The following is a 27,503-nucleotide window of genomic DNA, read 5'->3' on the forward strand; positions in this document are numbered from 1 at the left end:
CACGAGATATTTGAAGAGTAGATCAGCAGTGATATTTACACGAATGATTCCATGGTACAACACCACCATATAATCACATTCATGGATTCTTTAGAAGTGGACGTGAGCACGTCTTGGAAACATGCCTTAGTGGTCCGGAGATGGTCCTGGCAGAATGTCAAAAGAATGTTCACAGTATGCGATTTGGGGAAAGAAATGGATTTGGGTCGGCAGTGACATTAACACATGTAATTCCATTGTACAGCACCAGTATGTAATCACATTCACGGCTTATTTAAATGTGCATAGGCACATCCTGGAAAGGTACTGGAATGGTCCAGAGATGATCCTGGCATTATGTCCAAAGAATGTTCACAGTATGTTCTTTGGACGGACAAATGGATCCAAGTAGGATCAGTTGAGGACATTTTAGGATGGCCTGAGGATGTTCAAATATCCGCGATTCCACATCCTGCGGACAACCTCAGGATGTCTTTGCGTTGTCTGGGAACAGACAAATCGGAATTAACGCGCGCGGACGATTTATTAAGCCAGAACCCAAAGCATGACCGCGGAAATACTTGCAAAGCATGCGTAGATGAAATACGAATGTGGCGCTACTACTATACTCACCGTCAGCGGCCGAAACCGCCGGACACAGGTGTTACGGCCACGGCTCGACGACGTAGCACGCGTCGCGCGCTCCGGCAGCAGGTGAACAACATCCACGCCACGGGAAACGCATCACCACACACACGCACACACACACCTCTTTGCACCGCTCGCCGCCGCACCACCAGAGAGAAGCACAAAACTGGCCTCACGGTACGAGAAAAATCGCGCACCGACCATATACGCGCGACGGACGAGCATCAGCACATGGACGGCCGGTGGGTGGCACGCACGCTACACAAACACACACCGGCAACCGCAGTACATACGCGGTGATCGCGTCACTCACTCACTCGCTTACAGACGGACGGCCGCGCCGCCTCCCGAGCAACTCGGCATCTTCCCTGGTTAGATAGCAACACAGTCGTCCCGTCGTCTGTCAGAAGCCGGCCGAAGGTGGTTGGTGCTTCGATGTCGCGTACGTTCCGTCATGCGTCGCCGCAGCGCGGAACGCGAGCAGAAGTCGTTTCTCGCTTCGCGAGTGCGACCAAGAGCCGCACCATAACAATAACCGCACGACCACGCGCTGTATATCGGCGGCTGCCCGAACAAGCAGACGCGGCAGCAGCTAGCAGCCGGCGGCGGCACGCTGTGCGTCGTCTGCACGGCCTGACCCGAGCGCGTCGTTGGCCGCCCATTGGTCACCGAACCGCTGAGGAGGAACGCGAGAAAGAGTAAGAGACGGAACCGGAGGAGTTAGAGGGTTTAGGAGAGGAGAGGCTGAGTTTCCAGCAGAAAGAAGTGTGCGCGAGGCAGAGAGTAGCAGCGAGCTTAAAGAGAAAGCGTGGTGGTTGCCAGACGGCGCAAGTTCTCCCGCCGGTTTTGTTCTTACCTTTTCCGGACGCGCGCTATTTCGTTTCGCGTTGGCTGTTGCGAAGCGTTTTCGCGCCGCTTCGGCTCAGCAGCTGACAGGTTTCGGGGCGTTCGCTTGTCTGCTTCTTGCCAGCACCGTTCGCTGCTTTATCCCTTTGTTTTCGACGCGGAAGCGGAGAAAATTGCCCCAACGTATGATTCGCGAAAAGTAGCACGTACGCGCATCCGTGTGCGAGGGTAAGAGATTCGCGCCTCTAGTTCGGAACCCAATAGTTGCTTCATCTAGCAAAACTGCGCGAATCGCTTCTGATCTGGAGTCTACACACTACATCACTAATAGCGCTGCAACGGGAACAACAAAAAAACAGCCAACGTAAAAATGGCAGTTGCAAGGTCGTGAATTTGGCACTCGACATGGGCATACACTGTGTATGCTGTTAGGGCACTGAGTCTGGGTTCGTGGTTTGTCGTTGGCGTCCCTCAGAGGGCCGCTTGCCGTCGCACTAAGTTGACTAAATGAATCCACGCCATCGTCCGTCTCTGTCGTTGAGGGTTGCTAGATGCTCAGGAGACGAGGTCGGTAGTTTGAAGGAAACGAGAAACTGGTTTACTTCAAACATTTACGACTGCCTTCATGGTTATAGGAGCACACTATAACAGCAGTCTACATACATGACTGAGTCGAAGCACACTACGTGTCCGCGCACTTTACATATCGGAGCACACTCGAGGCACACTGGAGTCGCTTTCTTTTAATGTTATTATTCGCCCTGTATCCCTGGACGAGAGAAATCGATCAGCTTGTCCCGGCCAGTCAGAGGAGACAACTGATAAACAACTCGCCAGACTCCGCCCCTGATGTTGCGCCTTCACTCCCGCATATGACGTCATCACGAGGCAATCGGGGGAGGAGGAGTCGACTTCGTTTTCGCGGACGTGGCCGAACATTCGCTCCTTGCAGCAATTAGCTGGTTCTACGTAACGGTCAGTTTGGGCTGCTAACAGCGATTGAAGTTTCACAGGAACACCGCCAGGGAACAGCCGCTTTCCAAACGTGTAGCCTTCGGCAGGCGAGTTGCTTGGACAGAGGCTCTTGACGGCTTGGCAAAGCTCACTCACTGTCCAGTTGGAATGCTAAGCTTGCCAGCAGTCCTATGATCCCTGCATCCCATCTAACAATACCAAGCTGGAGATTAGATAAAGGCAGAAAAATTAACATCGGTTCGGTTGGTGTTGCCATCCGCTAGAACGTAGCCGGAAATTGCAAAGAAATGGCACTTCCTGCTGTATAGGCACTGAAGCCTGGACCATGGCGCCTAACCAGTGCAGTTATTCGACCAACTGAGCTCAGTAGCCGTTGTCGACGTGGTGTATAATTAGTTCAGAACTTCTGGTTCATCCTGTAGCTTCGTGCTTCGTTCAGAAGGCAGCCCAACATTCCTTTATGCAATAGTGCACACGAGCACAATGATAAACAGGTGTTCCGCGATACAGTCGAACGCTTTTGTAAAATAAGTGCATGGGGCCTCGGAAATCATTCGTTATACAGGTCACTTCGTTGTAAAGGTTGCGCACCACACAGCTCACGGTACAGCGGGGACAGAATTACTATTTCGTTATGCAGGTCATTTCGTTGTAGAGGCGTTTGTTGTAAAAGCGTTCGACTATGCAGGGTAGGATTAAGGCTAGAGCAAGAAGTGGCAGCGTCGTTCAGCAGAAGGAATGGACATGGCGCGTGGCGTGAGACGTTTGTCTTGCACGTAAAAAAAGAAGGAAGCTGCTTCGCAATCTTTCCTCAATTGGTTCCCGTCGATGGTTAAAAGCATCACGCGAGCCCCCTTTAATCGCCTTTAGCTGCCCATCGGCGTATCCGCTTCTTTATACTACTACAAACCATGTGCCATGGCAGTTTCCTTATTTCTTGTCTAAACGAGCCCGTTTTGCTATTCTAATATATGGCCGTCCCATCTTCTACCACAAGCTGTCTAAGCATTTGAAACTTGCTAAAAACGAGTGCGTTGAGGGAGTGGTGGCGAAAGTTTGTTTTATGCTCGCAGCGTTCACGCTTGTATGTTTCTGCGAAGTTTCGACGCACTCAATATTGCGCGTTAATGAGCTCTTACTCCCGTGTTTAGAAACGAGTCGCCGCTCCAACCCCTTCATCCAGAAGTGTGCTGCCACTGCTCAACTGAAGTGGCCACTGGGCATCGTTAAAGCTCTTCTGTGATCCTTACGAAGAGGAGATGCCTGTTGTGTGTGTGCGTGGCTTTGATAATGTCTCGTGTTTTCCGTGCAGGATTGCACTGTGCAAACCTCCCGTGAGGTGTTGCGAAAATGCCTGTGAACGTCAGAAGACTGTTTGCTACGGTTACAGTGCCGGCTATGCGGACAGTCACATATCTGTTCTTCTAAATGCGAAGCATTTCTTGGCCAGCATTTGCCACTTGGACAGTATGTACTATCTAGCCGCCTTCGTCTTGGTGCTCTCATGGATGTCTCATGGTCGTTTCCTTTACCTGCAGTGTGTACCAATATTGCCATAGTATGACAAGAGTGTATGACGAGCATAAGTAATTGGTCATGAGATGAATATCATGACGTGTGTGTCATGGAGGCCATGAAACAACCGCGTACGTCTTGATGCTCTCATGGTCGCTTCGCTGACTTGGTAGGTACCGAAATTCGCACAGTATGACAAGAATGTGCGAGAAACATAAATGATAGGTCATGGCATGAATATCGTTACATGCGCGTCATGTAAGTCATGAAAGGGTCGCCTACGTCTTGGTGCTTTCATGCTCGTTTCGGTAACTTGGTATGTACCAAAATCGGCATAGTATAACAAGAGTGTATGACGAGCATAAATGATAGGTCATGACATGAATGTCATGACATGCGTGTCATGTAGGTCATGAAAGAGCCACCTACGTCTTGGTGCTCTCATGCTCATTTCGTTAACTTGGTAGACTTCCCGCACACTGCTTCGCTCGATCCCCACAGGGCGGGGAATCTGCCGGCTTTTCTTACTTTTTCATTTTTAATTGCATTTTATTGCCGCGCGCTTGGCAGCGAAGAGCTGAATAGCTGAAAGGCTTCATTTCGCCTATCATCATCATATCAATCAACAACGTGTAGAAGTGTGACATACTGTATTTTTTCCGACCTTTCAAATAAATAAATAAATAAAAGCACCGCCCTTCAGCCAGGCGAAACACTAGCGCTTAAGTACAGGGCCAGTTCTGATTGCTCGCATGGTAAAACCTCCGCACCGAATTCGACATCTCCCTTCTTGCGTACCCTGTAAGGAAACACCTTGTCAATAAATAAATAAATAAATAAATAAATAAATAAATACACAACCCTGCACTCCAGTAGCCTCAGAGTGGAAACTGGAATTAACTGATTGCGAAATTACGGCTGGCCAAGGGACTTGACGATCGGCTCTCATACAAAGCTATCGATCTTTACGTCCTGAAAAATACAAACCGGCACTAAATTTGCTATGACATTCACCTTCAGAGAGGGAAACGGCTCATGATTATTTTTGTAGCTGTTTCTGTGTTCATCGATTATGTTGCGATGGTTGACGGGTGGAGGCAACGACCCTCCCGTAGTGAACGAGACAGTCGTTCCAGCCGAAGAACGCCGGGTTTATTCACGCTCGGAAATATAAAGAAAAGATAAGGGGAGAGGGAAGGTGTGACAGAAAGAGTGCGCACATGCGCACTGAAGGAAATAGCTTTCTTGTCATGTTCCTGGGTTACCGCAGATTACATTTCTTTTTTTCTGAAAACTACAGCGTTGCTATATATGTGTGTTTCATTTATGTATTAATGTGTATAGAACATTCCGGCACGGCCAGCTGACCTTAGGACTCTCATCTAGTATATGTACTTACTGTTCTGTAAATGATTGGATTTTAATTGATTTCTTTTTAAAGTTGTGTAGGAGCATTACTGCAGAGTTGTAACTACACTCTAGTCTAGACGCGTCATTGCCTTTAACGCAGAAGTACTTTCAGTAACGCTTTCGGAGAAGAGACAAATAGACATAATCTTTAACTAACACATAGTCCGAGTCGTTCCTGATGAAGGTTAGAGGTTGAAGTCGAGGCCCGTACACGAACGCGGACCGGGTTCAACCCTGTAAACAAGCGTGGTTCTGTGCAGCAACACAAATGACCTTCGATTGGTATACACTCTATTTCACTACCTTATACTGCACTGTCGTCCAGTGACGCCCTGCAAATGGTCCAGTCATATCCTATACCACAAAGCTCGATTCATCGAATAGCATCGCGTAGTCATTTCCTTATGTTGCGTGAAACGACCACGTAGGTATAAGCAATAACCGCGCGCGCTCCAGCCTATAGCTCGATCAGCCGTCTCGCGAAGTTTCGCCAATAGTCGCGCGCATATCGACAGAGACCGAATGGGCGATGCCAGAAGACCACGTGGTCACGCATCTTGCCGTACACTGAGAGCCATTCAAAAATGTATAAAGCGTTCTACCACTGAAGAGCCTCGTGGGGTGCTTTCACCCAACCTAGCAATCCCGCCTTCGTCACCTTCAGTACCTTCACTGAACGTTTCGCGCAAGCGAAATAAATGAAAGAAAGAAAATGGCAAACGAAAGTCGTAAGCAAATCGTCGGCGTGACTAACCACTTGAAACACAACCCCCCACCAGCGGCTGCGATCAGTCCCCCATTCGAATCGCGATCGGCCAAGCCACCACGTCGTCTCGACACTCTTTGTTCGTATGAAAACCGGCTCTGTTCGAAACGACCGGGCGAAAGTTATACAAAAGCCACCGATTAAGATCAGAGATCAAAAATAAAAGGAAAGAAGAAGAAAGGGCAGGAACCGGTGGCTTATATAGAGCGAGAGAGAGCACAAGATACGCTCAACAGAGCTCAAAACGAGTCCTTTGTCTTTCCGTTCCGCTGCTACGGTCCAGCACCCCGGGAGTCGACATTGACCCCTTATTCGCTTTGCGCAGTCGCCTTTGCTACGGAAACGGCAGAAGAGGTGAAAAAAAGAGACGCCCACATAATGGCTGTAATCCCGGAGGCCAGTCCCCATCCACCATCACACCATGTTCTTCCGTGGCAGAGCTGCCATCGCTCTTCAAATGGACAGCGCGAACAGTGGCGTGTAGTTACATTCACCGCGTTCTCCCTTCGTTCCTAGATGCTTCAACATCGACGAGACATAAAAATAACGACGAGGCAGCGAAAGAATGAAGCCTGGAGGACGGGAAAGGAGACCAGACTCGCAGAAGACAAACACACTTTGATGTTCCTTTTTCTCTTTTTCTTTTTGCTTTGAGCGTTCAACCAGGAGTTCGAAAAGACGTTCCATCCGTCGTGTATGTGCGTCTGTACGCTCATTGTTCGTCACAATGATTTGAAACGAGCGATATCGCAGCACAGTCCCGCTGCAGTCGCGAACTATGAACGGCCGAAGCGGGCGAAAGAATATAACGCATTTCGGGTCTTTCGAATGGGTCAGACGGGTTCACGAAAATGCAGCTTCCACCGTTTACCCGTTTCCTGACCCGAACGCTTGATCCGAAATCAAATGCGCGTCTCCGGACATTTTATTGCGACCTCTGCTACAGTTCAGATTTCAGAACACGAGCATTAAATTTAGGTGAAGCGCAAGGAAAAGAAGGGCGGGCGTAGCTTCGACTAGCAACCGTACAAGCTTGTTGTTCCTTGCATTGTATTCTTAACAGCGTAGCTGTTCCAAGTCGAGCCAACGCCGTCCGTTGTCCAGTGTCACGCAAGGGGGCAGGGGGTAGAGCGTGCGTCGGGGGAAGGAGAGGGGTATAGGAGCCGGGGTTTCGTCGGCGCGCACCCTTTCGCCCCACGGATTCCGCTCGGCGCGAGCGGCAGCGCCGACTTCGTGCAAATCCCGAGCTTCGAGAGCGAGAAGGGCAAGCAAAGCGCCAGCGGAGGGACGCCGCTACCGTCGAGGGTCGTGAACGGGAAGCACAAGTAGAGCGCCGGTGGAGGCAAGCCAACCCCCCCCCCCCCCTTTCAAGCGACGGCAACCCAAGCCAAGAGGCGAGCTAACCCACAACTTCGAGAGTAGGAGGCCCACTAGAGACGTCCACGCAGAGACACTCCTCCCACACGGAGGGTGCCGACGGACGGTTCAAGAGAGAATTCCTCGACCGTGAGTGCGGCCACAGCTGCAAGCTGTGTGTCAGACTGTCGCTTGATCACGACCTCACCCAACCGAAGAGTGCGCGCAATCCGGTACCGAAGCTCGGATCTAACGACGACAGACAAAAAGACTTTCATGAAAATCGCGTTAGACACGAGTTCAAACTTGAGAAAACGACCACCAGCTTCTCTGTTCCCACAACTTGCTCTGCGTGGAACTGGCTTTACGTTTTCTTTACTGCCGCAATAAATTAAAAAAAACAACGAATAAAGGGGAGAAAGTGCTAAAGGGGATCGGGAATATGCGCACGGCAGATCTATCGCGACAGATGCACCATATGTTATTGCGATAGCACTTATACGGACACCCCAGGCGAATTTTCGCCATCGGCGTCGCCGTGCGGCTCCCAATACACTTAGGTATATGTATACCGTATGTTTATAGATGCCGCGTATATGGCGTGTATGAATGCTATATACTATTCAACCACCAAGTTGCTCAAAACAGGCCTTACGTTCTTGATTAGATTATTCCTCAGAATTTTCTTGAATATGATCGCCCGCAAAACAAAAGTCATGAAACATAACATTCACGGCGCACGGCCTCTATAGTAACGCTTATTTGGCTATTAAATATTAAATGTGCAAAGCATTATCACGGCTCAAAATGAAGGTGGTCTAACCTGGCTGGCACGGCTCTTTACGGACAGCGTAGTGGTGCCCGTGCGATGCCATTATAGGCCATACACGGGGTGGTAAAGCCTTGCCATTTGTTGGGCGTGTTGGTAAACTGACTTAATTGGAAAGCATATTTAGCGGCACCGAACAAGGACAGGAGGGAGACGACAGCGGTAGCACATTGTGGTGTCGTCTCCCTTCTGTCCTTGTTCGGTGGCGTTCAATGCGCTTTCCAAGTGGTAAAGCTTTTAATTGTGCCAGAACTGTTGGCGTCACCGCGTATGTCGCGCCCTCGTTAGTCGAACCCCCGCATAGTTATAACAATAGACAGTTTTAGTTACACGTACGTAGAGGCTTCGCGTACGTAGAGCGTCTACGTGTGAGCAGTGCGCATGCGTAGCACGTAGCGGGCGCGCGCGTGTCTCACGGACGTACGTGAGATTCAACTCTTCGCGTGCGTTTCTTGCGCACGTAGACAGCTTCGTGCGGGAGTTCCGCAAGATCACGAACAAGTGAGAGCGGGCCGCGCGCGCGCAGACGGCTCGCATCGAAACACGGCGACAGGATTGAATTGGCTACCGCCGTGTTCACATTTCCCGATAGATGGGGCTACGGGGTCCCTCTTGGCGTGCGTCGCGTACGTGTAGCTAAAAGTGTTTCAGATGGCGTGCACGTAAGGTACGTAGGCTTTTCACGTTTGCGTACGTGAAGCCTCTACGTACGTGTAACTAAAACTGTCTAATGTCCGAGTAGTTCAATTAAGCGTGACGCTAAACCGTTGCTATCGCAGTCAGTGCTTCGCGTTTCGCGCGAAGTCGCCATTTTTTTTTTTCATCCGATGTAAAATTTGGATGCAGGTACAACCGTTCGGCGCCAGTATAGCAGATATTCTTTTTTTTGTTGTTTGCTTTAGCTTCACCAATTTTTTTTAATCGCCTGATGCAAATAGCACAACTTTAACACTTCGAGTAACTTGCACACGACGAGGCGGATATTACTTCTGCGAGAAATCAAAATGCTTAATTGAAAAGTTAATGCAGTTGCGGTAATTATTGTTCTAATTAATTACGTTCCGGCACATATTCCAATTTACGAATTGTAGCCGGTGAGTTCGCAGGGCGTATCATCCACTTTGAACGAATTATCAGGAAACGCATCAGTTTCGAAATATTCATTTTAGATGTGTGCGACGGTATACCGTGGCGTTACAGGTTACAGGTACTGTTGTGCTTCAATGCATAAAAGCCCGTTTTTCTTTAAAAAGTAAGTGGAACGCAGAAAATTTTTTATAGCAAGTTTGACAGCTCATATGTGGAAAGTGGCGCCATCCTCTTAATTCGTTCCAAGTCGATATGGCTCCCAAACTCACTCGCTACAATTCGTTAATTGCGATATGTGCCCCAAGTTAATCAGTAAAGAGATATTTGGTGAAATTTTGCTAATTAGTTAATTCGTGGAAGTCATGTCTGCCTTATCGAGTAATTTAGTTCAAGGGTTAGAATCGCGCCATCTGTAGGCGAAGTTAAAAATTTGGTGCCGCAAAAAAAAAGGTCACCGTATATAATAATAATAATAATAATAATAATAATAATAATAATAATAATAATAATAATAATAATAATAATAATAATACTTTTATTGCCAATAATCAAATCAGTACATTCATACAGGCCTGCCAAAGCCTTTGAAGGCTTGAGCGGCAGTGCCTGCCAGCCAGGTGGCTTTACATGAAAGCTAGAGGAATGACGCACGCTAAACTTGGTACAAGTTGTCACTATATATACGAGACACGTGGTGGAGCCCAATTTCACAGAGAGAGCTGGTGCACTACGTCGCGTTTAGCTGTCCCTAAGTGCACGCCCACTTGACTTTGGAACGGCGCGCGATGGCACTACGTAGGAAAGGCGGAGGCACAGAGCTACGTCTTCACTGTAAACTGTTCTGCGCGTGCTACTTGAATTGAAATGTGAGCTTTTCTTTTTGTGTTCGCTCGGATTCAGTGATCCGTTCTGTACATCTTGGATTCGATTTAATTTCAACAGATTTCAAAGTCTACGTTCTGCACGGTGTGCTTCAATGTGTTGTCTTTCCTTTCTCCACGCTGCTTTTGCACAGCCCACTTCTTGGCGATAGCTTTAGCGTATCCTGAAATACCGAGTGAAAAAAAAAGAAACTGGTAGAGCACTCGATGAGCCGCACCAACATCGTCGACGTCGATCACGCTTCTGGAAGGACCACCATCGACCACCGCAGGGCACCCTGCGTCGCATTTCTACACAAGAGCGACTTCGCGTTGGCTATTAGAAGGTGCCAAAAAGTGAGACGACCTTTGGAATCCCGCGTGACAGAGTACGTGCACTGTCAGGATTGGGGGCTCAATCCCGTCGTCCGTGGTCCTTTGCCAGGATTGGAGTACGGCATGAATTCGGAGGTAGCTGGCCCATGCCGTTGTCCAACTTATTTACGCTGAGATCGTTGATGAAGTGAAGAACTGCTTCTCATCGAGAACGAGGAAAAAGGGTTTATTTACAGAAATTAAATCAGTCTAACATGACTGCATGAGAAAAAGAGTAACAGTCCAACATGACTGCATGAGAGAAGTGACTCAGTCTAACATGACTGCTCAAGAGAAGTGTCCTCAGCATTCGCACAACCACAGTTTTTATACACTCGATCCGCCGGTCATACGACGCGGCGACTGTTCGTTTACTCATCACCAACTCGCCGCTGCATTGCAGATCAGTTTACGTACACAAAGGCAACCGCGCTCTGTACACAGAGGCAACCGCGCGGGGTGCCGTTCCGGGAACTATCGGAGCCGATCGAGGGTCGCTCGTTGTTCTGCGCCACTCCGAAGCGTGAGAAGCACAAAAATATGTAGTTCCCGCGGCAGCTTGTCCATGCGTGTCAAATCAGCTCCGCGTTGGGGAACTCCGGAATCATTGTTCACGCACCGAACTAGTTCCGTCACAATGTCGAAGGGGCTGGAGGAAGGCGGCGGATTCCAGCGCAAAGGCCGCTTCTTCGAACGCCTCCCAGCTGCAGCGACGGAGAGGGAGAGGTGCGCGTCGTGTCGCCCTGTCGTAACTGTGTGGCAATCTTGGTTCGCAGCTCGCCATTCTTGACAGCGCCTCCATGGCCCGGAAAGTCTCGACTGTCTAGCGCTGACAACCGCTAGGCAGGAAGAGAACGGCTGCTGGTCAGGGGGGGGGGGGGGGGATATATGTCTTGGCTCACAGCGACCACTTGTGCATTGACGTCACCGCCCCAAAACATCCAACAAGGACAGGCAACTGCAAAATGAACCCCACAACACGGCTCTGCGCCGAGATGACGTGCATTGGCTCTCACTTTAGACTCGCTAGGCTTCAAAAAAACAACAACAACATAAGTGCAGAAACAAAAAAAATGCTACATTTCACTATGCCAATTTCTGAAGCAAATTCCTGCTGACACATCCAGCAATCATGGAGGGAATCCTGCTAAATGAGAGGGGATCTTTGCTTAATAAAAGTTAACACTAGTAACCCTAAAATTTAGGCGGGACCCTCAAACGCAGAATTCAAATTAGCCTGCTCAAACCATCCGCATTGCTATGCAACTTTCCCTTCTTATATCTAACGGAGAAGTTGTACTCTTGGAGAGTGAGGCTCCATTGGAGCAAGCGGCCGTTTTTGTGTGACATTTGATTGAGCCACGTCAGAGGACAGTGGTCGGTCTCGAAGATGAACTTCGCTCCGTACAAGTAACACGACAACTTCTGGGCGGCCCAAACCAAACAAGCGCATTCCTTCTCTGAAGCGCTGTAGGCTTCCTCTCTTACATTTAGTTTACGGCTGGCGTAGAGGATAGGATGCTCCTCGTTATCGTCGCCGACCTGACTAAGTACCACGCCCATACCTCTGTCGCTTGCGTCGCATTGAACTATGAATTCCTTTGTGTAGTCTGGCGCGCGAAGCACAGGGCGAGAAACCAATAGCGTTTTCAAACTTTGGAAAGCGTTCTCTTTGTCCTTATCCCAGTGTACGTTACTCGGTGCTCCCTTTCGGAGGGCGTCTGTTAATGGACTTGCCAATTGCGAGTAATTCGGAATGTACCGTTGATAGTACCCCACAAGTCCCAAAAATGAACGAAGGTCCGTTTTCGTGCGCGGCTGAGAAAAATCTCCAATCGTCGCTATTTTCAGCTCAGCCGGCCGTCTCATGTCCTGACCGACAACATGGCCCAGATAAGTAACCTGTGAACAACCGAACCTACACTTTTCCGCTTTCATCGTTAAGCCGGCTTCAAACGTACGAAGCCTCGCATTCTTGTCGTAATAGACTTTGGCGTTCTTTTGAGCTATTGCCATGTTCTTTCCGACTAGTTCTTGGTGTGCGCTTAGCCGTTCCAGTAAATTTAGCACGTATTCAACCACTGACGGAATCTCCCCTCTTTCTTCCCACATCTCTCTTAACATTCTCAGTGGAGAACGGAGTGTCCTCTCATACACTAGTTTTGCTGGTGAGAACCCTGTCGCTTCATGTGGAACCGTTCGCAAAGCAAACAAAGTTGCCGGCAGACAGTTCTCCCAGTCTTCCTTGTGCTCGTAACAGAGCTCACTCAAAACTCGCTTAAGCACCGAATGCCACCTCTCTACACTGTTTGACTGAGGGTGATAGACAGAACTGTGTATTAACTTTACCCCGCACTTTTGCAAGAATGTGGAAGTCAGTGCGCTCGTGAATACTGACCCTTGATCTGCCTGAATTTCGGCTGGAAACCCAACTCGTGCAAACACTGTCAAAAGCGCGTCTACTACTTCGGTGGAGCTGAGCTCTTTCAAAGGGATTGCTTCTGGAAACTTGGTAGCCGGACACAGCATGGTAAACAAGTACCTGTAGCCTGATTTTGTTTTTGGAAGAGGCCCTACCGTGTCTATTACAAGCCGTCTGAAAGGCTCTGTTATTAAGGGCACTACCTTCAGTGGAGCTTTCCAAGTCTCTCCTGGTTTACCAGAACGCTGGCAGGCGTCGCATGATCTTACAAAGTTTTCTACATCTTTGAAACAGCCAGGCCAGTAGTATTCCATAAGCAATCTTTCCTTTGATTTGTTTATGCCTAGGTGGCCGGACCACCCATTTCCATGACAAAGACTCAAAAGGTCCTCCCTATACTTAGTAGGTATGACTAACTGATCTAAAATCCTACCCTTTCGATCTCTGTAATGCCGATACAACAATCCTCCTCTCTCATGTATCGTTACGTTGCGCCTAGCAATGCCTTCTTTAGCTGTGTCACGTAATTTAGCTAAGCTCTCATCATTCTTTTGCTCAGCTGCCAGTGACTCTCTATCCACGCGTAAGAGTTGATCAAAGTTCTTTGAGGCCGGTGATAATAACGACCCTGTCTCGCTTGTGAGCGCGTCTGCTTGCTCTTCCTGCAGGCTAGAACTCTGACACTCTAGTGCTACGCTCTCATTGAGCTGGTCAACTGGCAGGCTCTCCTCAACTGTTCTTTTGTCCCTCGGGCCTAGCTCGGATTCGGGTATTGAAGCTATCCCCTTTTCTGCTTCAGCTGGAGGAGCTTGAGCATTTTCAGCCGAAAGCGCCGCGATCTTACGAGCTTGGCCTCTGGTCAATGCCTGTACTATGCCCTCTCCCAGTTTGAGCCCTCTGTCACGCAGTAACTGATTCGAACGATTCGAAAAGATGTAGGGATACTGCAGTGACAAAAATTTGGAAACTGCAGCCTCAGTCTCTAGCTCCCCGAATGGTCCACTGATTTTGACTTTGGCCATGGGCAGACACACGCTGTGTTCTTCTACAACCTGTTTTATCCATGCTACTTCTCCGGTGAAGTCATCTACCATCACGTAAGACGGATGGACAATGTCTAGCGTGGCGGCACTGTCTCTTAGCACTCGGCATGGTTTTCCATTAACTTGCAGGTCGTGGAGATATGGACTTAAAAGTTCCATATTCTCATCTTTTTCCTCCACGTAGGAAAAAACTACGCTAGACTTCTCGCAGTTTACAGCTATATGTCCCAGTTTGTGGCATTTGTAACAGCGAATTGGTCTAACAGATTCGAATTTTCTTTTCTGTTCTTTTTGTGCGGTTTCTCCGTTAAGTTTCTCCTCGCTCTTTTCTGCGGGCTTTTCCGCCATGTCTACAGGCTTCGATCGTCTAGTTTGCGCACCCTTTTTGAACGGAAATGGTTTCCGCGGTCCATTTCGACCGTCCCAGTTTCCCTCCTCGGCGTTCAACTTTCTACGGGTTGCGTACTCTTCGGCTAATTCAGCCGCCCTTTCCACAGTGTTTACATTACCTCTGTCTTGCACCCACAGTTTCACAGCTTGGGGGATGGTTTTGTAAAACTGCTCTAGACACATGCATTCAATGATCATGTCTCTGCTGTCGTACGCTTCCGCGCTTTTAAGCCACTCGGCTAGGTTGGCCTTTAAGCTATATGCAAACTCCGGATAGCCCTCGCCATCTTTCTTGCCTGTGCTCCTAAACCTTTACCGAAAAGCTTCGGCTGAAAGGCGGTATTTCTTCAGGAGACTAGCCTTAACTTTTGCATAATCATATGCATCCTGCACACTTAGTCTGGCGATTACTTCCGCCGCCTCACACGGCAACATAGACAGCAACCGCTGTGGCCATGTACTCGGGCCGAAGTTCATCTTTTCGCAAGTCCTTTAAAAATTGCATAGGAACAAGCCTATGTCGGTCCCGACCTCGAATGGCTTTAATAGCCTGTCCATGCGGTATGATTCTGCCTCACTTGATCGTCCCAGAGCGCCTTCACTTCCTTGAGACAACTCCAAACGTTTGCTTTCAAGTTCAAGTTGCATTTTTCTTAACTCGCGATCTTTATCGCGTTCCTCCCTTTCTTTATCGCGTTCCTCCCTTTCTTTTCTCTCTCGTTCTTCTCTCTTTTTCAGAAGTTCAAACCCCAGTTCAACTTCTTCCTCACTGGCCTGTTCGGAAATGATATGCAATAATTCTGATTTTAGCATTTCCTTACGTACATCTAGGCCCAGTTCCTCACCAACAATCAACAACTCCTCTCTCAGCAGTGTCCTTAAATCCATGACTGCTGCTTTACTGCCTTGATTCTGCTCTCTAAATCTAGCTAGGAAAACACAACCTAGCTAACACACAACAATCTAGCTTCCCTACTGTTCTAAACAGAACAACCACAAAATGAAGCCTAGAGAGTCAAAGCAAAAACCAAGCACTCACCACAGATACAGCACCATGTCGCAAAGTCCATCTCACCGCTGTCAGCCAGTTGTCAGGATTGGGGGCTCAATCCCGTCGTCCGTGGTCCTTTGCCAGGATTGGAGTACGGCATGAATTCGGAGGTAGCTGGCCCATGCCGTTGTCCAACTTATTTACGCTGAGATCGTTGATGAAGTGAAGAACTGCTTCTCATCGAGAACGAGGAAAAAGGGTTTATTTACAGAAATTAAATCAGTCTAACATGACTGCATGAGAAAAAGAGTAACAGTCCAACATGACTGCATGAGAGAAGTGACTCAGTCTAACATGACTGCTCAAGAGAAGTGTCCTCAGCATTCGCACAACCACAGTTTTTACACACTCGATCCGCCGGTCATACGACGCGGCGACTGTTCGTTTACTCATCACCAACTCGCCGCTGCACTGCAGATCAGTTTACGTACACAAAGGCAACCGCGCTCTGTACACAGAGGCAACCGCGCGGGGTGCCGTTCCGGGAACTATCGGAGCCGATCGAGGGTCGCTCGTTGTTCTGCGCCACTCCGAAGCGTGAGAAGCACAAAAATACGTAGTTCCCGCGGCAGCTTGTCCATGCGTGTCAAATCAGCTCCGCGTTGGGGAACTCCGGAATCATTGTTCACGCACCGAACTAGTTCCGTCACAATGTCGAAGGGGCTGGAGGAAGGCGGCGGATTCCAGCGCAAAGGCCGCTTCTTCGAACGCCTCCCAGCTGCAGCGACGGAGAGGGAGAGGTGCGCGTCGTGTCGCCCTGTCGTAACTGTGTGGCAATCTTGGTTCGCAGCTCGCCATTCTTGACAGCACGAGGAAGTGAAGGAACTCGAGAACCGAGAAGCCAGCAACTGGCAGAATATTTTATAGCGACGTGCGAGGTTCGTTAACCCCAACAGCCAGAGCCATGTACGTACGCTCCCTTTGGTAAATTAGCACTGCGTGGCCGTGCTAAATGTTACCGCATGTAATGAACAATCGAAGCATGAGAGGGCTTATGGGAAACGTTGCACCGGAAGAAACCGGATTAATTTTGCCGACCTGGAGTCGCTTCCAAAGCACCTCTACGACGACCAATGGATCATGCGGTCCGCGGCGCATGGCTGGCAGTAGATACTGCAGGGTCGATTTCGAGTGGCACAAAATTAGCCAGTTGTGCAGTAGTTAGTCGATTATAAAAATCCAGTGCGTCAGAAAAGATTAGCCTCTGTAAAAAAAATAAACTAAAGCTAGTTCTAGGCAGTGAAAGCTGTCAAAACAGCGAAGCTAGTTTCAACTCGTGTTTAGCGCGATTTTCACGAAAGTCATTTGTCTCATTTTCGTCGTTTTGCCGTGTTCGAGCTTCGGTTCCGGATTGCGCACACTCTTCAGTTGCGTGAGGTCGTGATCAAACGCCAGTTTATCACACACCTCGCAGCTGTGGCCGCACTCACGGTCGAGTATAATTCTCTCTTGAACCGTCCATCGGCATCCTCGGAGTGGGACAGATCTCTCTGCGTCGACGTCTCTGCTGGGCCTCCTACTCTCGAAGTTGTGGGTTAGCTTGCCTCTGCTGGCGGTTGGCTTGGGTTGCCTTCTCTTGAAAGTGGAGGGTGGGCTTGCCTCCACCCCAGCGCTTGCACTTGCGTTTCCCGTTCTCGATCCTCGGCGGTAGCGGCTCCCCTCCGCTGGCGAATCCCTAGTTCCTAGCTAATCCCTAGCTCGCTCTCGAAGCTAGGGATTAGCGCGACGTCGGCCCTGCCGCTCTCGTGCGAGCTCCCGCTGCCGCTCGCGCAGAGCGGAATCCATGGGGCGAAAGGGTGAGCGCCGGCGAAACACCCCCTCCTATACCCTTCTCCTCCCCCCTCTCCCGGCGCCCGCTCAGCCCCCTGTCCCCCTACGTGACACCGGACAACGGACGGCGAAAGCTCGACTTAGAACAGCTCCGCTGTTAAAATGGGGAGGTAGGGTATTGGGGAGAACAAGCCATTACAGGGTCATGCATCACAAGCTGACATGTGCCGCACAGTGTCATGCATCGCAAGCAGCAGGCCGTCAGTGCGTATATCTCGCACTGACGGCCGTGTCTGCAATGTATCAAATAGCTGCACGGTGCGAAAACAGCTGAAATTTAAAACGAAAACCCGCACGCGTGCCTATTCTCCCTAAAAGATGCCCCATCTGCTGTTGGATAATCAAGGTACCACAGGTCCCGCGCATAAATTTGCACACTGCCGATTATGGCGCCTGACTTCGTAAATAAGTTAACGCCGACTGCCCAGGACTGCCACATGGAAGTGCGCCTCGAAACCAAAAAAAGGGGAAAGCAAAGAAAAAAAGGATGAAGTCAGAAGGAGTCGAGGCCCCTGGTGCAAACGTGACGCGGGGACAAGGCAGGAAAGGGAAGGCCACTTGCGTGCGCGAATCCAACCAAATGGAGGTCTATGTTGGCATTGAAGCTCACCTCCTGGCACCATGGACGGAGACGATGCGACACTGCGATTCCGCCTTTTAATATCTCTAACATAAACACACACACACAAAAAGGAGCGCTTCAAGACGGGTCACAAGGGAAGAACCACATACATTTGTGCTCCGTCTTCAAGCACTGTTTCCTTTTTTTTTTTCTGTGATAATGAACCAAGTACCCGTTAGTCAATCATTTAATATAGAGAGCTGCTGTGCACCATGTGCCACACATGTATGTGATTGAGTTACGAGGGCTTGCATGGCGAGAGTGATTAGTTTGTCTCCCGGGGATGCCAAGCGCTTTTAAAAAAGTGTGCGACAGTATGGGGGACACGGGAGCACCCCAGATGTGAACTACGGTGGTGCTTGCTCCACGTGTCTTCTTTTAACAAACACCGTACCCTTTAGCAAGACCGCACTTGATGGATAAGAGGGACGCGAGATTTCAGGAACGATCGCTTGACCGGTTATTGAGCTGCCTTGGCGTTCATCTGTACCAGCCAGCAGCAGTAGCGTCAGACCAAAAACAGGCCCCTCCTTACTTCCTGTAGTATCGCCACCTCGTGCCAACGCCAAGTGGGCTGCACTTTAGGACAGCTACGTTAACAAGCACACCAGATACCTCCTGGAAATAAGGCTTCACCGTGTACCTCCTACCGACTACTTGTGCCAAACTTAGCGTAGCACGTCATTGCTCCGTAAGTCACCGGAGCGCCGTGCCATCCCACGTATATGGGAGAAAGCTTTAGCCATGTTTCATTACGTTGCGCTATTCTTTCCTGCCCGGCGAAACGGGGCAGGCGATAAGGCAGTAGATCGCAATACTACCGCATACTGATCGTACGGAAACGTGACACGGCGCCCGCTTGAACTCTCTAATAAGCGATCATTAATTCGCTCCATGCGCAAAGCCAGGGGAGAGTGGGAGTGGGGAGCTATATATCGCCGAACTGTCGCCCGTGCATGTACGCACTATCTTGCATACGATCGCCGGATGCGTTCCGCAGCATAGCGGCTGCGGCGCGCGTACATTAGCTTCGCGGAGCGAAGTCGTCCGTGTCGATGCACTTAGCGTACTACATAACTTGCATTCAAGGCGGTTGCGTTTACTTCTCGGAACCGCGAATACCGGTGCAGGCGCCGCGGCCTGCTCGCAGTGTGGAGTGGCGCTAGGGTGCCTCGATGTCAGCGCCGCCTATATCGAGGCGCCCTGCGGAGCGCGTCTTTTGAGCGTGCCACGAGGCGAAAAGAGCCAAGAGAGAGCGAGCGTGGCGGCGGGAACGCTAATACCGGTTGCGCAAGCCGGCAGGGCATAAACGACCCGGACAGGGGGGGCCATGCATATAAGGAAGGCGGGATACGCAAGGCGCCGCTGCAGTTGCGAGGGGAAGAGGTGAAACGGTCGTCGGTGGGCAGGGCAGAGGGGGCACCCCTGCTCGTAGGCCACAACATGCCGAACATCCCCCCCCCCCCCCAACTTCATCCAACCTTCACGGACACCCCCCCACAAGCCTCGTCGTCCTGTCCAGACTACGCGGCAGGCAACCCGCTGTGCAGAATTCTCACAAGTGACCCCCAAGTCCCTCCGTCCGGCTTGGCCGCGAAAGCGGAGGTCGCCGCAACGAGACACCGCTCCTGTATAGCTGGTGAACACTTCTTAAAAGCTTCGCGGGATGCAAATCAATTGTTGCTGTCGCTTTCTTTCTTTTTATGCGAAGCATACTAGCCTCACAACCACGCTCTTCCTTGCTGCGCCGCGCGCGGCCGCGTAGCTACCATATGACGTCATAACAGCTGCAAAAGCGGAGGCTCAACTCGTGCGCTCGCTTGCGGCCGCGTAGCTACATAGCCGGGTCTCAGCTCGTGCGCTCGCCTGCACGAGTTGTTTCTTCGTCTAGCCGAACCAAATATAGCCAAGCAACAGCAGTTCACCAGGCTAAACAGTGGTTCAACAACTAAAATAAAGGCTAGTATGCTTCGCATCCTGGGCTTAACCTTAGCTAAGCCACAGCCATTTTTTTTCTCTCTCTCTCTCGCTTTCTCACGGGCACATCGCTAAAGCGGAATTCGAATGACGCGACAACGCACCGTCGGCGTCTCACAGTGTGCGTTCCGATCAGCTGTGAGACGTCGAAGTGTATGAACTGTGTGACGCGAACCGCATGCGTGGCAGGATTTCGGCACATGTCTCGTGAACGGTGTAGTCCGTAAACGTAAACATTGCGTGACATTTAAAGTTGTTTCCTGCGTGGCGCACAAACGTAAACGTTGCAGTGGATCACACGTCGCGTGGAATGTCAAGAAAAAGCAGTTGCATGCATCGCGTTTAGTTTTATAACATGTTAATTGTCCGCTTCAGGAAAGCTTCGGTTTAAGTAAAATCAAAAACGTGCGATGGACCTGCAGTTTTTTTTTTTTTGAAGTTCATCCCTATATAAAGCAGAATTTTTTTATGGCGGGCAAGAGGTTCTGCCGTAACACCAAAAGTACACAAATCAAATCACCTTGCTCTAATTTATTTCTTACTTACCAGGATCTGAATTTTTATACGGGTTCCAGACCACGCAGGTATGCTCCAGAAGACAGGTGATTTGTGAGTGGGTATTTTAGTGTTTAAAGGAGCTCTGCGACATTCACGCTGAAAATTCCGAGCTAAATGCTTGTTTACAGAGGATTATCTCTTCTAAAAATAGTAATAAAAGCTGCAACATGCAGCGCTCCCTGAGGAATTTAATGCAGTTCTCTCATGTTTGCCGCTTGACGTCAGACCGCTCCAGTATGCGTACATTCCTGCATGTCTTTCTGCTTCATGCCTTGCGTTGACTTTATGTGCTAGTCAGCAATGAGCTAGTTGTTTTTTTGTTTCTGGTTAAGCGGCAAGCCTTCGCTGAAAAGGGAATTCCTGCGTCGTCAGCAAGTGTGGCTGGCAGCAGGGACTGCGATCAGAGGCGAACACACGAGAGCGGAGTAATTAAGCTCGTAGGCGTCGACCGTAGCCAACAAGTGCACATCAGGAAGAGCGCACCTGTTGCTATGAACCGAGTTTTTCAAAGGCCAGTTACGTTGTCGGCCACGATTAAGGTTGAAGCAACTGAACACAACGTTCTGCCCAGTCAGAATGGCATTTCTACTTCATATTTAGTAAAACTTCTGTAGGGGCGAGTTGGCGCATGTCCAGTAGAAGACAATAGCGCGAACCAGGACGGCCACAAAATGAGATGGACACACGCAGAAGCGCTTATGTGTGTGTCCCTGACATTTTGTGGTCGTCCTGGTTTGCGCTATTCTCTTTTACTGCCACTTTTTTGGAAGCAGTGATACTGAACGGAACTCTTTTCCTCTTGAGACATTTTGCGTGTATGTCATTTTACGACGTGTCGTTCTCTCTCTCTCTCTCTCTTTTTTCGTTCTTACGCTCTTCTGCGCCTTCTGTACTGTTTGTAACATATTTACTTATTTATTGCGTGCTTTAATTGTTCGCGAATGTCCGTGCAGCATGACGCAGCTGGCAGCATTCATTTATTACTTTTACGTCCATACCTGTTGCGGACCCCTTTATTCAACGCGGCGGCCAAAAGTAGTTGCAGTATGGGCGATCGGAGAACGAATAAAAAAATTTTGAAGTCAGCTTCGCAAACGCAGCCCGTCTGTGCCCGACCGTATGTCGGCCATGCTAGAGCGGCATCACGCCGGCGTGCATCTTACTGTCATTCCCTCGAGCCTAATTAGGCCCGAGACCCAATTAGGCCCGTCTTATGAGTGCAAATTTCCTAATGAGGTGGAAGCTATGGCGAATTGGTGATTCAATATCTACATGTTTTGGCTTTGATGCAATAGGGGGTTCAAGTGGGACTTAATGCAAAAAGTTGTTCTTTCATTACTTTTGCTCATTATATAGTTCCGGTGGTTTCGCAAATTAAGATCAGTTGGAATCAGCGCCTGTGTTGTGTTCTTCTTTCAGTCCTCGTCTTTTGCGCTCTGCAAACATGTTAAATTTCCTAGTTTCACCGGCACGCCCTAATCTCCGACAATACTCCCTGCTGCGATTTCCTGTGTTCCTATTATCCAGTCAGTTATTAGATAATATGCGAAATTCCGTAAGCTGGCTTTCCCACGCATCCATTAGCCCATGCAGATAGATAGATAGATAGATAGATAGATAGATAGATAGATAGATAGATAGATAGATAGATAGATAGATAGATAGATAGATAGATAGATAGATAGATAGATAGATAGATAGATAGATAGATAGATAGATAGATAGATAGATAGATAGATAGATAGATAGATAGATAGATAGATAGATAGATAGATAGATAGATAGATAGATAGATAGATAGATAGATAGATAGATAGATAGATAGATAGATAGATAGATAGATAGATAGATAGATAGATAGATAGATAGATAGATAGATAGATAGATAGATAGATAGATAGATAGATAGATAGATAGATAGATAGATAGATAGATAGATAGCATAAGAACATCCCTGGATGCACCTACACAGTTCCATTTCACATCTTTGTAACTTTTTTTATTTTATACTTTTTCGCCTTCCTCTGTGGTAGCCCCAAAGACAGCCAAACGGATATATAAATATCAGTTAACCTTGCCGTCTTTCATCTCCCCTCTCTCTCTCTCACTCCCTCAGACGTCCCCATTTCTCTAATGCGTTCGCACTGGATCTGCAGTACGAAACGCGCCCTTTGAACAAAATGCTGTAGGCTAAGCCGCGCGCGACGCGAATTTGCCTGACAAAAGAATATGATTAGCCGAAGGTCACCGTTATTTCGGGTGCGACACAAAACAAGAAAACCATTTCGTCTGCTAGCGCAAGTGCGCCGTCACCATTAGCCGGAGGGATCATTTGCACGAGACAACGTGACCGGGGCTTTGTGCAGACGCCATTGTTGGCAGTGCGCGCGGACCAGGAGCTCGCCTAACTGGCAGCAATTTACTTGCGCTTTCCTCAAACAAGTAGCGGCCGTGCAATTAAAACAATTGTTGCAGTGTGTTGCAATATTTTTTCTCCTTGCGTTCGCACGCCGCTCCGTGGAGCAGACGACGCTGTTCGAAACAAACGTTGCAACATAGCCATTATAAATGCGTTATCGAAATACTGAGACCCCCCATTTTCAACATCGAGTCCCATGTTCATCGACTAGCAAAGTTATAGTCATCGTTCTTTCGAGATTGTTTTACAGAGTTCGCATTCATTATCTGCGTCAAGGCTACTCGGAAACGTCGTTGAAGTAGCAGGGAAACAATAGAATAGAAATATTTCGCTTTCACAAACCTAAAGCAGTCTACACGTGATATTACTCAAGTTTCAGACGTCCTTGACCCCGGCCCACTATACAGGAATACAAATTTGGTGTCAACTGTGGATGACACGTCAGAATGCCCTTGGCTTAATGATTAGGTCTTGCTGATCCAAATGTGTCGAGAACTAAAGATGGTGTATCCTTCAGTATAGCCACATTTGTGAAGCGCCGCTCAGTGTTCAAATGAGAAGTGCGGTACGGTAAGAACGCGTCGGGGAGCAGGCGGTGCGGTACGGACATTGCAGTGCAAAGGATCCTGCGCCTTTGCGTGAGACGTGCGTGATATGTGCCGCCCATTGAGCAATGTGCAAACAGTCTGGCACACCGTATACGCATATACCGGGGCACAATATGCTCGATCAGCTAATGCCATACGACGGTCACGTTCACCCTGACGCCGCAGAAGAACCGACATATACTTCCTCTCCACGGGCGCACACAACTTCTGCACGCGTGCCTTCATATTCTGTCAGTCAAACGTGACCGACGCGCTGCTCTAGCATCCTGTTTCTTTTCTTACGGCTGTTGGAGGGGCGATCAGCCGTAAGAAGCCACTCGATACGACGGCAACTACACATGCGCAGATCTAGCGGGCCGTGATATCTCCTTCACGACACGCGCGCGGCACCGTATAGGAAGGACGACGAGAAATGCGTGAGGGCCAATCTTACGATTTGTCGGCGGCGGCTGCTGCAGGCTGCGAGCTTGTCCGAGATGGAAGGGCAGAAGACAGCTTCGATTGGCTCGACGATTGGCTTCGGGCTGGCGCGTACCAGAAGGCCGACCATGGTCGTCTGCTTGAGTTTACACACACACACACACACACACTTCCCACACACACGTACACCTCACACACACCGTGTCGTCTGCTCGAAGACGTCGCCGTCGTCTGCTGGTAAGCACCGTCGGCACCGCGTCGTCTGCTGCACTCGCGACCGGTCAACGGACTGGCGAGCTGCAGCACCGGCGTTGGAGGGGGGGACCGGCGCCACCGGTGTGTGCGTTTGTTCGTGCGCGCTCTCGTATGCCGCTTGCCGAGCTGCCACCGCTTTCGATGCTGCTGTTCTCTCGACCGCCTTGCCTATCGCTTGTTAATTTTTTTTTTATCGCAGCTCGCTTTCTGTTCGCGCTGGACACGGCCTCCTTCAAGTGACGCGGAACGGTGAGCAAGTACGCGCGCGCGACGCCGCTCAAAGAGCGCGGCTTAAACGGAGTGTAGCGGAGCGCTCGCACACTGGCAACGGCGAGGCGTTCACGAAGTCTGGCCGCAGATTGAATTACCTTCAGCTGTTCTGCCACGACAGCTATGTAACTCGAGAGAGAGAGAGAGAAAGAATCTGCTCCGTGTAATAGGTTCTGACATCAGCTAAACGATCTTTTGTTTCGTTTTAGTCTTCTATTTTTCACATACGTTACGCGCCCCCTCCGTAAAACACCTGTTGTTAGAGTTTTACAGCTACATTGGAGCGTACAGGCACATGGCAAATAGTTTGGTATGCCGCACTTGTCGCGAGCTTGAAAATTACAGTTGAGAATTCTGCTGGCTAGCAGAATACTGAGCTTCAGCAGTGTGTGACCAGTCATAAAATGCTGATGCATGAATACAAGGTCAGTTAACTCAAATATACGCAATAGGCATGCCACGTCCTAGCACGTCCACGTGTGTAGAATAGAAAACAAAATACGCGCAAATAAAGTAAGTGCCACATTGGAGAAGGGGAAAGTGTGTAACTATGCAACAGCTAATTCAGATATTGTAGCCCTAGCAACCTTGTCAGAACATCCTTAAGCGGGTAATGTTGAAGTCGTGCCAGCAGTTTGAGTGGCCTTGCCCGAATACAGTAATTAAATGAGTTCTTGCTTTCCTATTCTTTCTTCATTCGTGCTCGATTCTTTACTACGACAGCAGTTGAGAGCTCGAAACGGGGTTTACTTTGCCAATTCTCAGTGCTTCAGAATGACGTTCGACAATTATTAAATTAGTTTGGTACAAATATCATTGACATCAATCATTCTGAATAAAAGTTAGTTTGCTTCCTTGGTCCACTTAAGAGTGTTTGACTTTCTGCTTCACTTTTCTGCACAGCTCTGGATGTATTTATTGTCCTTGCCCTTCAATAAATTTTTCGGACTCGGTAAAGTATTTGTGCCTATGGTTTGATACATGTCTTCATTTTTCTAAACACTTGTCTTACATATCAACCCAACTTCATAAAATCGTCTGTTTAGTTTACCTCATCAAAGTGTTCTTACCCTTGACTGTCAGGAAAGTTTTGGTTCACTCATTAACCTACAGTGTGCTCAGATATGGGATTACAGTAGTCCTTCATGGTTCTGATACCTGGCATTAACCTCTAAATTGGTTGCTAAAGTATATGTTACGAAGCGTTACTTATGACGTATACATACCAAAAGAGGTGATTCCTTTTCAGGCGCTGAAATCGCCTAACCTGAGATCAATGTTTGTTAAAACAGCTTCGATTACTCTGGCGACGGCTGTTGTCATGGACAACACACAACGAAGGTATTTTGTCGTCGTCAAGCACCCTCGTCATCCCCAGCATCGTCATTGTCACAGTGTGAAGAAATATACGAACTTCGCCACAACCGGCTCCACTGAAATTTGAACCCACGCCAGTACAACGCAATACGCATTTGTGAGCCGAGCGCGCTAACCACAGAGCTATCACCCAACACCTTTTTTAATCTTCTTTATTAAATATGAGCAGAACTATCCTAAAATCAAAGCACTAAATAAATTTTAGGTGACTGAAAACACATTCGATATCCAGGCAAGCACGTGAAAGCGTCCGATAAGGACATCCAGTCCGGCGGTGTTTCTTGTGCACCGAACACACTTCAAGAGTGAGCAGCAGGTTCCTGGGGGGGGGGCTAACGAATGTTTCGCGGTGGTACAGCGTGCCCGTCACACAATCTACTGCGCCAAAGGCTATGCAGGCCAGGTAACATGAACATGTCATATGGTGGGTGAGAGAGATTTCTAAAAAGTAGGGAACGAGTTATGTATATATGATACCTAATATTTTTACAAGTGTTCTTCGGGGAATGTTTCCGACTAACACGGCATCCCTACAGTTTACAAAATAGTGATCAATCGTTTCAGCATGCGCATAGAGTTTCCTACAATAATTATTGTATGAAACTCTATGAGCATGCGGACACAAAAGGCAGTTTGTCGACCACGGCACGAAACAGCCCCTTTTCTCCAACCAAGTTTTGACTGGAAAGGCTGCCGAATGTAACTTGACGAAAAAAAGTTTTGATCCCTGGAAGAATGATCATTCGATGGACAGGCTTCGGTGCGTCTAGGTAATAGCACTCTGAATAGGGTGCTATCACCCAACCACGCTATATATATGCTGAGAAGTTAAGGCAAACTCCTGTGCTGCACACAGGGTATGAGAGAAGTGGAATCTGTTCATGTTTGTATTTCGGGGGCTATAACGAGCACTACTGCATTAGACGTGGATTACATAATGTTCATCGCATTAGTTAAAAGGTTACTTAGCGCATTTATGTCAATTATTAAATAAGTATTTTGATTTCTCGTAGAAGTAATGGCCCCCTCAACATGTATTTTAGCTCAAGCGTTGGAAATGTGCTTGCCACAGACAATTGTTTTTTTTTTAATTTCGTGCAGCTAAACAGAAAACACCCTATGTGGTACTACTGCAAATGTACAGAGAAAATGAAATCGCTCATATCTTATAGGTGGCTCTGCGTCATCTTGCTCGGTACCTGATTTGTAGGGGCTTTGCCCACGGAGTCTATATTTGAAAGTTCCGGACGGGGCATTTCAAACGGGTTTGGAAGTCTTAAGCATGTCTGTGCTTAAGACTTCCAAAGTGTTTTGCAAATGCCGTATGGTACTGGAAGCGAGAATTCCACCCATTTTATGCCGATTTCACCTTCTGACCATTCAGACTTTCTTAAGACTATATGAATCACCATTAAGCCGTCCCCAAACAATTTTCATCTCCGATCCAGAATTACTTTTTTCCCGTTCAATGGCACAGGTTTCATATACCACAGGTTATATTTGCGCGAACGTTACTTGGTTCACTCAATGCACAAATTAGCGATGTGATTACCAGTAATACGCAATTCAAATTCTCCAGAAGTTAGGTTCGATGATATTTTCCCAAACCACGC

The 27,503-nt window shown here is 48.7% G+C and overlaps 1 protein-coding gene across 4 annotated transcripts in view; it reads right to left on the reverse strand.

The window, feature by feature from the left end:
* Positions 1-24,524, reverse strand: part of Rbp (RIM-binding protein) — a 471,200-nt gene extending 446,676 nt beyond the window's left edge. The window contains exon 1 of one of the 4 annotated variants that reach the window (XM_065430255.2): positions 24,002-24,524. In XM_065430255.2, the coding sequence (XP_065286327.1) occupies positions 24,002-24,118 (117 nt within the window). In that variant the 5' untranslated portion in view covers positions 24,119-24,524. Of the gene's footprint in view, positions 1-612; positions 1,199-24,001 lie in introns of those variants that run through there. The other 3 variants (XM_065430253.2, XM_065430254.2, XM_065430256.2) reach the window with 3 other exon arrangements.
* Between the last annotated feature and the right edge of the window lie 2,979 nt (positions 24,525-27,503).

The sequence above is a fragment of the Dermacentor albipictus genome, chromosome 2, assembly GCF_038994185.2.
Source record: "Dermacentor albipictus isolate Rhodes 1998 colony chromosome 2, USDA_Dalb.pri_finalv2, whole genome shotgun sequence".
Taxonomy (NCBI): domain Eukaryota; kingdom Metazoa; phylum Arthropoda; class Arachnida; order Ixodida; family Ixodidae; genus Dermacentor; species Dermacentor albipictus.